This window comes from Epinephelus moara, chromosome 18 (genome assembly GCF_006386435.1).
Source record: "Epinephelus moara isolate mb chromosome 18, YSFRI_EMoa_1.0, whole genome shotgun sequence".
Classification (NCBI taxonomy): Eukaryota; Metazoa; Chordata; class Actinopteri; order Perciformes; family Serranidae; genus Epinephelus; species Epinephelus moara.
In genome coordinates this window covers 12,230,824-12,245,333 of record NC_065523.1, presented here as the reverse complement: position 1 = coordinate 12,245,333, position 14,510 = coordinate 12,230,824, and the positions used below count along the sequence as shown (strand labels likewise).

Below are 14,510 nucleotides of genomic sequence, written 5' to 3'. Positions count from 1 at the left end.
ACTATGTAATTTCTTTAAACTTGAGTGACAGAATTTTACAGCCTTTAATTTCTCTCTCTCTCTCTCTCTCTCTCTCTCTCTCTCTCTCTCTCTCTCATTTACACACACACACACACACACACACACACAAATGAGGTTTCACAATTAAAACTTAATAAATGTCTATAGGCCAATCAGGAGAAATCAACTATGGGTCTTTAGGGGCATGAAAAATGTAGGTTTTGTAAATGTTGGTGTTTGTTAGTATTTCTGCCACCATGCCTGGAGAATTGTGTGTTTTAGAGTTAGTAGTATTTGCACAGGTTGTATGGCAGACTATCCTTCGCTAATTTTTAAGGAGATTTTAGTCTCAAAGCCTGCTACCTACAGCTGCTGAATACACAGATCATTTTAAAAAGCATGATTCAAATCAAGATTGCATCTACTGTTTAATCTGTTTTGCACTACTCTAGGTGTTTTTCTTGGCATCTAACCCAAATGTAGCCAAACAACAGCTAATGGAAACACCTCTCTTTCCCAGCAGCCCCCTCTCCTGTCACTCTAAACATAACATGTCGACAACATACATGGAAAATAACTGACTCAGCTGTGCTGCTATTAAAAGAGCTCAAATCCCAGAGTATTGCTCTGGCAGCTCTGCAGGCTGTCATGTCAGAGGAGCTCTGTGAATGAGCTGCTGAGGCGTGCAGCTCCTCAGGAGACGAATACACCCAGGGTCCAGAGCACCTGCAGAGGCCTGAGAAGCAGTAAGTGTTGGCTGGGATTTCATTTCTTACAACACTGAGGTCAGTTAGATATGTCCAGCTCTCCATTACTTGTGCAAGGTGCCGGGACACCTTGTTAACTGACTGGAGGGCTTTAACACTTTGATCTTATCTTCAATTTTATTCTACAAAGCTGCTGTATGGAATAAAAAGTGCTCTGTATATTTTGTCCTGTTCAGGTTTTAATTATGTTTCTTTATCTCTTGACTCTGTTGAGGAATAATGTGGCAACTACTCTGTGGCACTGAGTCTTTGTGAGAGATACAGTATCTATTTCTAGGGCAGTTTATATTTAGACAAACAGCCGGTGCTTGCTCGGCATGGTAAACCTAAACCAAAAGGTTCTCTTCAGATTCCTGGTCGGACAAATCTAGGACATGTGAATGTCAGTTTTTATCATCCGATGACAAAAAACTGACCTTGTCAAGCAGTTTCCAACAGATTACACTTTATGAAGGAAAGACTGTCTCTCCAGAGCCGTTATGAAAGATACTCTGTGACTCCAACAGTATGAAGGACAGACACCATGGACACATGGACAGATCATGAGACAATGGCCCCCTAGTCACAGACATGTAAAAGGCCTCCCCAGCCATGGGAGCAAGAACTGCAAAATTTGTGGTCATTTTGTGTCTTTTTGTGGTCATTTAGCTTCTTTGTGGTTGTTTTGTGTTTCTCTGTGGCCATTTTGCTTGTCTTTGTGGTAATTCCTGCTTTCTTTGCAGTTGTTTTGGCTCCCTTTGTTGTCATTTTGCCGCCTTTAAAGTGATTTTGTGTCTCATTGTGGTTGCTTTGCATCTCTTATGTAATTATTATAGTTATTTTGTGTGTCTGTCTTTGTTTTGCCTGTTTTTGTAGTACTTTAATGTCTCTCTGTAGTGCCTTTGTGTCTGTTCATGGTCATTTTGCGCCTCTTTGTGGACATTTTGTGTCTTTTTGTGGTTGTCTTGCTTGTCTTAGTAGTATTTTTTTCCTTTTGTAGTGACATTGTGTCTTTTTATGGTTGTTTTGTGTCTCTTTGTGATTATTTATGTCTGCCGTTGTTTTGTGTCTCTTTCGTCTCTTTGTGGTTGTTTGCCTTCTTTGTAGTAATATTATGTCTCTTTGTAGCGACTTTGAGTCTGTTCATGTTCGTTTCATGTGTCTCTGGTCATTTTGTGTCTTTTTTGTTTGTTTTGTTTCTCTGTGTGGCAGTTTTGTGTGTCTTTGTGTTTTTTTGTGGTCTCTTTGTTGCAACATTGTGTTCCACTGTGATTGTTTTGCGCCTCTTTGTTTCGCTTCTCTTTTTGGATGTTTTGTATTTTTTTGCAATTATTTGCGTATGTGGTTATTTTGCATGTTTTTGTGGTCGCTTTGTGTCTCTTTGCGGTCATTTTGTGTCTCTGTCTTTGTTTTGACTGTTTTTGTCATAATTTTTTGTCTCTGTAGTGACTTTGTGTCTGCTCATGGTCGTTTTGCGTCTCTTTGTGAATATTTTGTGTCTTTTTGTGGCTGTTTTGCTTGTCTAGTAGTATTTTCTTTTTCTCTGTGTCCCTTTGTGGTTGTTTTATGTCACTTTGTGATCATTTTGTGTCTCTGTTTTTGTTCTGCCTGTTTTTGTAGTAATTTTTCGTCTCTTTGTAGTGACTTCAGTGGCATAAGGATGTTACGACGGGCCCCAGTGCACACTACAATGATGGGCCCTAGAGCACGTTATTGTGCATGTATTGTCTTGACACAAATAGAGACTTGATTGGACAACATTTACATACATTTAATTGAATAGTTTTTATAGTTTATTTATAGATTTTGAAGCGTATGTAGGAAAAGCATATTATTTTGTTTTAACTAGCTACTGACTATTTAAAAAATAAATAAATAAAAGAATAAACCATGATGTACTGTACATGGGTTTGCCTTTTTGAGGACATAAATAGTGGCACCATTTTTAAATCAGGCACATTCTTTTTTTTCAGTATTCCTCTTTGAACACAGGAATAAATTCAAGGTGGCAATCTGAATCACTTGTAAGGGCCCACACTCTCTACGGGCCCCTCGACCCAATGGGCCCCAGTGCAACCGCACTGCCTGCACTGTCTATATTTACGTCCCTGTGTGACTTTGTGTCTGTTTGGTTTGTTTTGTCTCTGGGTTTCAGTTTTGTGTGTCTTTGTGGTTTTTTGTGGTCTCTTTCATTTTGTTTTGCCTATTGTTGTTGTAATTTTGTCTCTTTGTTGTGTGTGTCCCATTGCGGTTGTTTTGTGCCTCTTTGTAGTTGTTTTATTTGTCTTTTTGGATGTTTTGTTTCTTTTTGCAGTTATTTATGTCTGTGGTTGTTTTGCGTGTTTTTTGTAGTAATTTTACATCTCTCTGTAGTGACTTTGTGTCTGTTCGTGATCGTTTTGCGTCTTTTTGGACAGTTTGCATTTTTTGTGGTTGTTTTGCTTGTTTTAGTAGTATTTTTTTTCTTTTTGTAGTGACATTGTGTCCCTTTATGGTGGTTTTGCGTCTCTTAATGATTATTCACAGTCATATACAGTCATTTGGTGTCTCTAATAGAGGGAATAGTAATATTGTGTCTTTTTAAAGTAATTTTGTGTGTCTTTGTGGTTGTTGTGTGTCTCTGTTTTTGTTTTGCCTGTTTTTGTAGGACTTTTGTCTCTTTGTGATGACATTGTGTCCCTTTGTGGATGTTTTGTGTCTCTTATTTACATCTGTGGTTGTTTTGCGTCTCTCTGTGGCCATTTCGTGTCTCTTTGTTTTTGTTTGGCCTGTCTTTATAGTAGTTTTGTTTCCTTCTCCTCCTCTCCGTCATTTTGTGTCTTTTTGTGGTGGTTTCATATGTCTTTGTAATATTTTTTTGTTAATTTATAGTCACTTCGTTTTTCTTTGACGTTGTTATGTGTCTCTGTGGTCTGTGGTCATTCTGCAATACTGTGTGGTTAGTTTTGTATATCTTTGTGGTTCTTTTGTGTGTGTTTTTTTGTTTCTCTCTGTTTTTGTTTTGCCTGTCTTTGTGTCATCTATGTTTGAATTATAATTACATTAACAATTCATATAAACAAATCTTATTTTCAGTTTTGGATGTAGAAATGTAATTTTATCTCATGCACCAATGACTGTCTGTAGATTGTACACAATCCAGTAGGCACAAATGTCATAGAGATACATTCAAGATGCAGTATTTATCATTTACTCTTTGCTTTCGATTACTAATGTAAGAAGATGGTTAAAAGATGCCTTCTCTGTTTTTATTTCAGACTTGTAAGCATAGTTAGATTTAAAAATGGTTGTAGAGGGTGAGATGGATTCCAATGTTACGGAGCCGGAGAGCTTTTGGGTATGAAACGCTCCTTTTTCATGTAAATCATACTCATTAGATCCGAAGTGGTCTTTGACATCCCATCTCATCTCATCCCCATCATCAGAGAAATCATTTTCCATCTATGAAGTATGTTCAAATCACTGAGCATACTTTAACAAGAAATACCTTTAGCTAATACTCATACAATTATTTGCTTTCCTCCCCAGATTTAGATGAGATGACACCACTTGAGCATGGTGTAAATCTTCTCATCTAACATAAAGCAAATAAGCGTGTTTTCCAGAATGTTGAACTATTCATTTAAAATGTGCAAGCAATAACAAAGATATATGTCCTTTTGTTTTATTTTAATTCTGCCCATTTTTCAGGACATCCTGCAGGACATGGACTCAGTGTGGACCACCACTGTTCTCCTGGTGCCATTTGTAGTGGTGCTGACAGCTGGATTTTTCTACCTCTATGGTGTTGTTATGGGTCTGTTGTCCAAAACATCTGTACGCAATAAGGTGGTGGTTATAACTGATGCTTTATCTGGGCTTGGGAAAGGTAACATCCTTAAACAAATAAGAACTTACTCTGCAAAGTACTAAGACTCTGATCATCCATTTGATTTTATCGTCTTTTTTTCAACGTTTAAAAATAAACGTATCAACAGAATGTGCAGGCGTGTTTCACAAAGGAGGAGCGAGGCTGATCCTCTGTGGGAAGAGCTGGGAGAAACTTGAGGAACTTGCAGATGAGTTGGCAAACGCCTCAGACCCAACTTTAGTGAGTATACCATATACTGAAGTACTCGATTACAAGAAGAACATCTGCATTTAGAATCTGACAAGTAGAAGTACAGAAGAATTATCAGCTTAATATGTTCAAAGTATCAACAGTAAAAGTAGGGGTTGGACCCCCCCTCCCCCGTTCAGACCAAAGATTTGTGACGAGACGAGTTAAAACAGACGACTACTTTCAACGCGCGATTCGGCATCGTTCTAAAAACCTGCCAGTTCACACCAATGCAACTAGATTAGATGGTGTATCATGTCTATGCAACAACTTTCTTTTCTTCTGTCATGATTTGCAGCTTTTCAGACTCATTTTGTGGCTGAATATAATTTGTAGCTTCTTAAAATATGAATGAGGATAGTGATATGAGATACTGGCTATGGTTGCATTTGTAGTAGTGATGAAACAGTGAAAAACATACACCAAACAAACATCAGATGGACTGTATTCATAATAAATATGCCACAATAATACAAGTAAGCAGCGCCAAATAATAAGTCAATGACTGTGTGTGTGTGAGGATGGAAACAGGGGGGTTGGTGGGGACAGAGCACCTGCAGCAGCAGGCAAACACGCCGTCTGTGGTTATGACTTGACCAGCAGACTTCACTATAAGCTGATAGGCTTTAGAAACAGATGACAATACATTATAAAACTAGCCACCAGCGATTTGACCAGCTTGAGTCAAGCTCAGACGGCCACTTCACACCACTGCAACTTTTCTCTGCAACGTTCTAGAACGGTTTCGTCTTGTCACGAATCTTTGGTCTAAAATTGGCTTAAGACGTAAGTCATAAGGAAAGAAGGCTGGAAACCACTGGTTTAAACTTTATCAATATAACTGCAGCTGACAGATAGGTGTAGCAGAATTTAAGTATAAATTAGCATAATATGGATCAAGTACCTCAAAACTGTACTTGACTAAAGGTACCTCCTTGTTATCACTGTTTCCCAGACGTTTCCCTCCAAACTGGTGCTGCTGGATTTTGGAGATATGGACAGCATGCCTGATGTGATCTCAGAGATCCTGGAGTGTTACGGCTGCCTGGATATCCTCATCTTCAACAGCAGTATGAAGGTCAAAGCACCCGCCCAGACTGTGTCTCTGGAGATAGACAAGTTACTGATGGACAACAACTACTTTGGACCAGCCACACTGGCCAAAGGTAGATGATAGAAACACATTTCAGTCTGTAAAAGTATAACAGTGTTGTTGTTGTTGTTGTTGTTGTTGTTGTTGATGTTGTTGTTGTTGCTTTGAAGTGAGTTGTAACATTTCTGTTTCAGGTTTGCTGCCCTCTATGATCTCAAGGAGAACTGGTCACTTGTTCCTGGTCAACAGCATCCAGGGGAAAATAGCCGTGCCTTTTCGCACTGCATGTGAGTTCAGAGGTTTATGAAGGGAAATACATTTACAGTATGATTGTTATTTGAGGGTCTAGGGTACAGAAAGTGGAAAATGGACTTGCAGTTGTATAGCACACACTCACACACCAATGGGAGCCATTGGGAGCATTTTAGGGTTCAGTATCTTGCCCAAGGACACACATGGACTGGAGGAGCTGGGGATCAAACTGCAGATCTGATTATTGGACAGACCACTCTACCTCCTGAGCCACAACTGCCCCAAAGCACTTATTAGTCGACCTTTCTCTAATGAAGTCCCACTAATCCCCTTAACTAATAAACGAGAGGAATGACTTTGTGGTTACTACTGCTACATTTTTAGCCGTGCTAGCAACACCTCTCCAGAGATGGTAATGTTGGCTCTTCGGTCAGTCCACAGCTTGGGGTCAGACTGAAATATCTCAACAACTACTGGATGAATTGCCATAAGATTTTAGTTCACACATTAATTCCCCCTCATGATAAAAAAACAAAAGACTTTGGTGATCCTCTGACTTTTCATCCAGCGCCATCATCAGGTCGGCATTTTTTAGCAGGATTAATGCTTTGGTTTATGACTGAATACCGGCAGAACTAATGACACTCCCATCAGCCTCAGCTGTACTTAAGGTTAAGTGCTAATATTCTAAATTAAGATGTTGAACATGGTAAGAACTGTACCTGCTAAACATTAGCATGTTAGCATTTAGCTCAAAGCAGCGCTGTGCCTAAAGTACAGCCTCACAGAGACATTAGCATGGCTATAGACCTGCTTTTTTGACACAAGAAATGCAGTAATACAAATGTTTTATACAACAAATACTATAACAACATATATAATAAATGAATAAATAATAAAAGTGAAAACAATAACAATAATGTGTATGATAGGCAAAGAAAAATGAAACAGACTCAGCAAAATCATCTCATTATCCCGCATGCAGAGCTTAGTAGAGGCATATGAGGTAAAAGTAGTGATTAGGGCGTACATGGCTATATTATAAAGATGCTGTGTTTTACTTTGTGTTATTTTGCAGATGCAGCCTCTAAACATGCAGTCCAGGCCTTCTTTGACTGCCTGAGAGCTGAAGTGGAAGAGTACGGCATCTCCATCAGCACCATCAACCACACCTTCATCAGCCCCTCTGCATCGTCTGAAAACGCAGACGCAGCCGCCTCCAAATCCATCTGGTCATGTGAGTGAAATCATGCATACATGTATTACCTTGATAACTACCGTATATTCACGGTCCCTAGAGGATGATTCTGATTGATTTTGCCCTTTGGTCGAGAAACATCATCAGGACCAGATTTTCCTTTAACAACACTTTGGTCTTTGACAAATAAAAGGACAGATTTGATGCATTCTGTGAGTATTTGTGGCACACAGAGGACGAATTATTGGTGGCCAGCTGACCCTTTCCTTAAAGGCAAAATTATCACTATGTTTCTCATTCTGAGCTACGTCCTGCATTATTGACCCCAGACCACCAGGGGCCAGCAGCCCTAGGTTTACTGTGTGCCAATACATTCAGGTTATTTATGTCATTTACTGATCAATATAAACTGAAATGGAAAGGTGACTCTTACATCTACTATACCTGTGACTACCTGATCTCGAGGCCTGTCGTGTAGTAGCTCTGGACTTAAAGCCGAGTTTCATCACCTATCATGCTTACATGGTGCTAATTTTTAAACTGTATTAGTTGATTTTTGCCCTGGTATAAACATGTGTTTATCTTCCATCCCTACCAGGAAAAAAACACAAAAAAGAAATCTATAAAATCAAAAATGAGACGGTCATAAAAACAAAAATTAAAAAAAATATTCTTAGACACATTTACCACAACTATTATATCTAGACATGACTTGATAAATTTAAAAATATATTATATTTATATATAATATATATTTTTTGCATTTTACCTTTATTTGATAGCCAGAGAAAAAGAAAAAGAAAAAGAAAACAGTGAAATGAAGAAGTATTGAGATATTTTACTAAAATAAAAGTAGTAATACCACAATTAAAAAAACTCCATTACACGTCAAGTAATACAAACGTTTGTCCTGTATTCACAATCATACTCGAGTAAAAGTACTCAGTTATTACCAGCAATATGTGTTTAAAGTATCAAAAGTAAAAGTAATCATCGTGCAAAATGACCCCAATAAAAGTGTTATATGTATCATATCATTAGTACTGATTTATGAATGTATAAGTATCATTAATATACCTGCATTTTTACAGAATGATCATATTTTTATGTATAAAATCTTGATCTTTAGAGTACAAAGTAATTTGAGCTGTTAAATGAATGTGGTGATGTACAAGGTACAATATGTTCCCTCTGTACTGTAGTTGAGCAGAAGTATAAAGTAGCATGAAATAGAAACATTCAATCACAAGTACATCAGACTTACGTTCTTTAGTACAATAAATGTACTCAGATAAATTCCACCACTGATATACAACAAATATATAAAATAGATATATGTGTATATAAAATGTAAACTTTGGTTAAGTTTAAAGTTACTGAGATGATGTTGTCGAAATACTTTTATAAATAAAAACCTTATTATGTCTCTGCTCTTTGCAGTGTTGTACACAAAGAAACCACTCGGCGTTTCTCCTGACGAGGCAGCGGCTGAGATTGTGAAGACCCTAAGCAACAAGAGGAAGGAGGTGGTAATTGCTCCCTCGCTCCCAAAGGTGGCCATCTACACCAGATCCTTCTTCCCTAATGTGTTCTTCGCCGTGATGGCTGCAGGAGTGAACAACGCTGCTGCCTCTGAGAGCATGTAGTGCTGCTGGTGTACAGCCCAATGAAGTTACTCACAAGTGCCTATTCATCCATGCAGACAACATAAAATAATAAAACTGCCTGCTTTCCTTTTAATTCTTTTAGGCTACAATTCAGATGTGAACCCCCAGACTGCATTCAGATCATCTAAGTGCGGATTTTAAATGTTTTGACAGGAATATCATCTTAAACTTGTAGAGATGCTGATTTAAAAAAAAAAAAATGTCCATAGGGCATTTGGCCTGTAAAGAACAGGTTGAAGTGACATCAGAAGTACATGTCATATAGAGTTATACATTGATTTCCCATAGTTTGTCCATCAGAAAGAGTTGTATTCTGTTTATTTTGCAGGTTAACAAACATAAAATGATCATTATAGTGCAGAATTTACATAAAAATAGTTGATTGTAGAGAAAACATTGTATCTGTTGTTGTATTTGTGGATTGAGAACATGAATAAAAGTATTTATGTCGTGTAAGCCCAAGTTTTGTGAAAGTTATTTTCTATCTTAATTCATATCATTACAATTATTATTTATTTTTTCTAGTTAAAATTACATTTTCACTACAGTTTAGTGCTGGCACCAGGACTACATGCTGATAAAAGAAAATGTTTTTTCTTTCTTTTTCTTTTTTCTTTTACAGGTCCATTTGGTACTAATTATATTAGAAATTTTGATTTTTTTAATAAGTGCTCAATTTAAACCAAACCCAAAATATTTATTTCATCATTCAGTTTTTATCAGAATGTTTCTTGGTTATGCTTGCAGTTAATTACAATTGATTTTTTTTTGTAAGAGTAATGATGGAATAATTTTGCTGTCTTCTCTGCAATTAATACCAAATTACACAGCTCTTTCCAGAACATTCTCTTGAAAATTATTTGTAAATTACAGAACTGTAAAGTGAAGCGTCAACAGACAGACTTACATTCTGTACATTTGTTGTCATGAAACATTTCTCATTATGACATGGTGGCTGTAATAAATAATTACATATTAAGCAGTGGAAGCCACATTTTAAAAACAGTGTAACCTGTTTGTTATGTAGTGTAGAGGTCAAGGAAAGGTCATGAGGAAGTTAATTATTGTCCTATGTGCATGTGGCGCCCTTTAGTGGTCAACCTTTACAATTACTACTACATGCTGCTCAGTCTTACGTGTGTTTCTCATGTATAAATGGCCTATAAAATATTGTCCAGACTCACTGCGTTAAATATCCGACTGAGGTATGATTCGGCCGCCTTCAGCACGTTAAACTCCGGCTGCAGTTTGACGGTGGAACATGACCGACAGAACCGGCGCTTCACCGTCTGTCCGAGCAGCGGGGCTGGTAAGCAGAGAGAGCCGGGGGTGACGCTCTGGTGCTGGGGGAGATCCTGTAAGGGAGCCCGGTGCCCAATGCGTGGCCTACTGAAACACAAATCTTTGTAATGGAATAATTTACTGTTAGAGTGTGCAGCAGTTTCTTTACACGTTTTTTTTTTTAGTTCTGCTCAAATATTGACCATGTTGTGTCTGTAAGGAAAGAAAACAGTCAACGAAACTTAATTTAGAAATCTAGTAATTGTATGTGAGTTTGCCCAAGGGCAAAGATCGCACTGTTGATCTGCATGACGTGTACTTAATACAATTTCCATCCAGCCGCCTAACAGTTCGGCATACATTATGTATGCCATAACAATACATTTCAGAACATTTTTGACTAGTTGGCCACAGTAGTATAGCTGAAGTAGGCAAGTGGGGGCCACTTAAATAATGTTATTCTTGGAGGGAGTTTGGTGTTGTTAAAAATGTCTATCAATATGTTAATCTAGGGGCAGCTAAGGGCTCTTTGGGGCCTCATGCAAAATTTAACATCCTCCTAATGTCCAACACAGCATTAAAATGAAACAAAAGAGGCTGTAATTGCTCCCACAATTAAAAAAAACCCAATAGTTAATTCAATAAATACTCAATGTAATTCAATACTCAATAATTCATAGTGAACAGCTGATTTTGGATGTTGAATTTGCTCATGTTGGGGTCCCTTTTTGTCTTCGATGTCCCAAGGAGCTGTGTTATGTTTATTATGATTCGAGTAGATTCAATTTGGTCTTTCTTTTCCTCCGTCTGCAGGTGGCCATGACTGTGCGGTGCTGCACTACAGATTCACTGGAGAGAAAGAGGTGGACTTAATGTCAACTTATGTACCAGAGACATACAGGGGCCAGGGTGTTGCTGCAGTGCTGTCACAGGTAAGTTAAACTTTTCAGGCGTCAGTTGGTTTTAAAAAGCTGTAATTATGTTTTTATTATATTTAATGTTCCTGTTGCAGGCTGCCATGGACTTCCTGGTTGAAGAAAACCTCAAGGCTCATATCTCATGTTGGTATATAAACAAATACATTGAAGAAAACCCTCAAAAAAATTATAAAGAACTCATCATCACTTGACTGCAGCCTGTTGGTCCAGTACTTCTACCTCAAATCAACTATAACCTCATGTAAATAACTGTGCTGTGCTGCAGAGGCCAAATGGAGGATGTGAAACATGTCGTATCTGCGTCATCTAAAAGTCATAATTCACATTATATTTCAAATTATATAGATGCCTGATTAAACCTGTTAAAATTAGGGACAGTATATTTTTTATTACTTTGTAATGAACATAAATGTAATGCCTATTAATTATGAGTAAATTTACTCAAAATCTCTCAAAAGAAACTGAGGGTTCAATGATGGTGTTTCTGCGTGATATTGATTTTATTTCAGTTTTTCGTTTTTTCAATCTGAAATAAGCAAATTGATCCTTTTTTTTTTATATCAGATTGCACTTTTTTAATTATTGTGTCTGTATCTGTGTAGATTTTCTCACAAAGTAGTAATATTTATTAATTGTTTAATATCAGGAGAAGACATGGACAAATCTATGAAGGCATGATGTTAATGATAATGTCTGCACATTAAAAACAAAACAATGCATTTGTAAGATGTATTTGTTAATTAAAATGCAGTCTCTCTTCACTGAGTATTTTGCTATCAGGGGATGGGTGGGTTGTTTCCCGTGTGAGTGTTGATGGCCAATCACAACAACTATATGAATATTAATATACAGTGCATATCGTCACTGCATTGCTGTATGACAAGATAATATCATGGTGCAAAAAATGTAAAAAAAAATAACAACACCCATTTCATAAGAAATTGGAATTTTCCTTAAGCTGCGAGGTCCCCATGAGCCCAGAATCTAAGATGAAATCGCATGTTATATCTTGGATCCTCGCCGCCTAATGAGATGTTTTCTGCCACCACAGCAGGAGAAATAATAACTCAGTGTCAGGTTGTCTGCAGGGTACGATATGTCGAATGATGCCTCTGGGAAGAACAAAAAATTAAAGAGATGCGCAAATATAACAGACGTGACACTCGGAGGTGACTGAATAAAAATGTAGGTTTTAATTGAATTTGGTGGAGTTGTTTGCCCCAGTGGAGAAGTATGTTTTGAGTACAATCATATTTTATTTTACATCTTCAGTAACAGGTATATTGTATATTTAAATGATACAGAAATGCATTTCTGTGTTGTGTTAGAAATACAAACAAGCCTTCCCAGTTGCTCGTATCATATACTTTTGATCCAATAGATGTCAGTCTTACTCCATTAAAGACCCTTCATTCTCATTTGGTCTGGTACTGTTAATGTGTTATTTATATCTCATTGTAGAAAATGTCTAACATCCATTTGACCAATAAAAAGTGTCAGTCCAAGATAAATCATGAGAGAACTGTGACCATCAGACTGTTTAAAGGTATGTGAATTGACTAAAAAGCAAATTCCTGATTTAAAATTGGACATAATGTTGATGTTTTTAAACCATCAATGACAGAATCAAAGCATGGATAAAAATGTTATTTTGTTAAAATATTATAAATGTATAACAAAAAAAGTGGGGGGGGAAAAAAGCTTTTTAATGCCATTTCCCAAGCATATTCGCAGACGTCCTCGCATATGCACGTACCGTAAATTTGCCTGCCAAGTAGAGATCATCAATATAGCAACAAGCGCCGGCTCAACCTCTCAGCTCCATATGAGCTGTATGATGAGCCGAGCGCAGACATCAGCTCATCCCATCTGCTCCTGAATAACAGTCATGATTATAATACTCACAGTGTTGTCGGCTCCAGACACATAGAAGATGTACAGTTTGTTGACAAGCATAATCTCTCTCCTTGGATGTGTTATAGTATGCACGGAGGGATTATGAGACAATGACAAAAAGCTTCCCACCCCTCCTATATATAAGAACAGGACACCCAGACTGACATAAAAAAGAGAAACAACTAAAAATGATTGAAAGCTTTTTTGTGTCGTGTTCATTTTGTGTGTCTGTGTGGGTGTTTTGTCCCTATATGGTTGTTTTTGTGTCTTTGTGGTCATTCTGTGTGTCCTTAAAGTCCCCCTCCTCTAAAAAATTATATTCCCTAAATTGTCAGACCATGACTACACCCAGTGGTGAAGTGGAGGGTATACGCAGGTATATAGGGTATACCCACCTCTTTCTTTGGCTGTTCACAGTATACCCACCTATCAGCGAAAAAGACATTGGAATATGTAGATGAGTATACCCACTTCCTCCTTGTAAACATATGCATGTATCTAGTGGTAGTACACCAACCTAATCAACTACCACTACACTACTGACTATACTGGCTGGTATCGGTGCAGTCACTGTAGAGGTGTTTTCACATTCCTCTGGGGGGGGGGGCGATGTCTGTTCACTTCCCCAAAATCTGAGATTCCAACGTACGCTAGGTAAACTAGATTAGGTACGTCACTATTATGACAACCAATTGTTGTCTAATACTGGAACACATATTGTAGGGGGACCAAACTTTGACACAACACCAGCAAAGAATCCTGAAACCTCCACCACAGAGTGAACTTGTCAGTACAGAGAGCGGAGTTAGCATTAGCATAGTGAAAGCTTCGACAGTTAACATGGTAGAGTGCAGTTCTTGGATGTAAACCTAACCCTGGAGCTTCCTTCCTCTATCTACCAAAGACCCCATCGTGGCAGACATTATTGTATGTTTCACAGCTAGTCACACTGTATCAGCCACTGCCAGTTAGCATACAAGCTAACAAACAGCATAAAGAAATAAAAGATGCTGACTACACTTACCTGTCTGATAGCCTATAGCCCGTTTTAGATCGGAATTGTGCAAATTTGCAGGAAAGCCCAATCAGTCTTTTTTCAGCATTGGCAGTATAAAAACAAAATCAGGGAGTGCGGGAAAATGCCACCTACATACTTTTTGGCGCACAGAATGCGCCTTTTTCAGGGCAATGGGGGGCGTGAGCAAGTAACAAAACGTGTAGCTCAGCGTGTGACGTAAACAGTGATGTGGGAGGGAAGCCGCGGATAGTCAGTCCTTCGGGAGCTCTGTGCTTTCTCTCGTAAGCCGGCCCGTTCTTCACCATCCCCGTCATCTGACGGT

The 14,510-nt window shown here is 38.1% G+C and overlaps 2 protein-coding genes across 2 annotated transcripts; both read left to right on the top strand.

The window, feature by feature from the left end:
• The first annotated feature begins 592 nt into the window (after positions 1-592).
• Positions 593-9,509, top strand: LOC126406005 (dehydrogenase/reductase SDR family member 7C-B-like). Its single transcript, XM_050070099.1, has 7 exons — positions 593-746; positions 4,437-4,614; positions 4,724-4,836; positions 5,801-6,011; positions 6,133-6,225; positions 7,269-7,427; positions 8,829-9,509. Exons 2-7 carry the CDS (start codon positions 4,452-4,454, stop codon positions 9,032-9,034), a joined length of 945 nt encoding a protein of 314 aa, XP_049926056.1. The 5' UTR covers positions 593-746; positions 4,437-4,451; the 3' UTR covers positions 9,035-9,509.
• Positions 9,510-10,139: 630 nt separating this feature from the next.
• On the top strand, positions 10,140-11,872 carry LOC126405281 (protein NATD1-like). The gene is made up of 3 exons (XM_050068939.1): positions 10,140-10,364; positions 11,150-11,268; positions 11,349-11,872. Exons 1-3 carry the CDS (start codon positions 10,211-10,213, stop codon positions 11,463-11,465), a joined length of 390 nt encoding a protein of 129 aa, XP_049924896.1. The 5' UTR covers positions 10,140-10,210; the 3' UTR covers positions 11,466-11,872.
• The last annotated feature ends 2,638 nt before the right edge of the window (positions 11,873-14,510 follow it).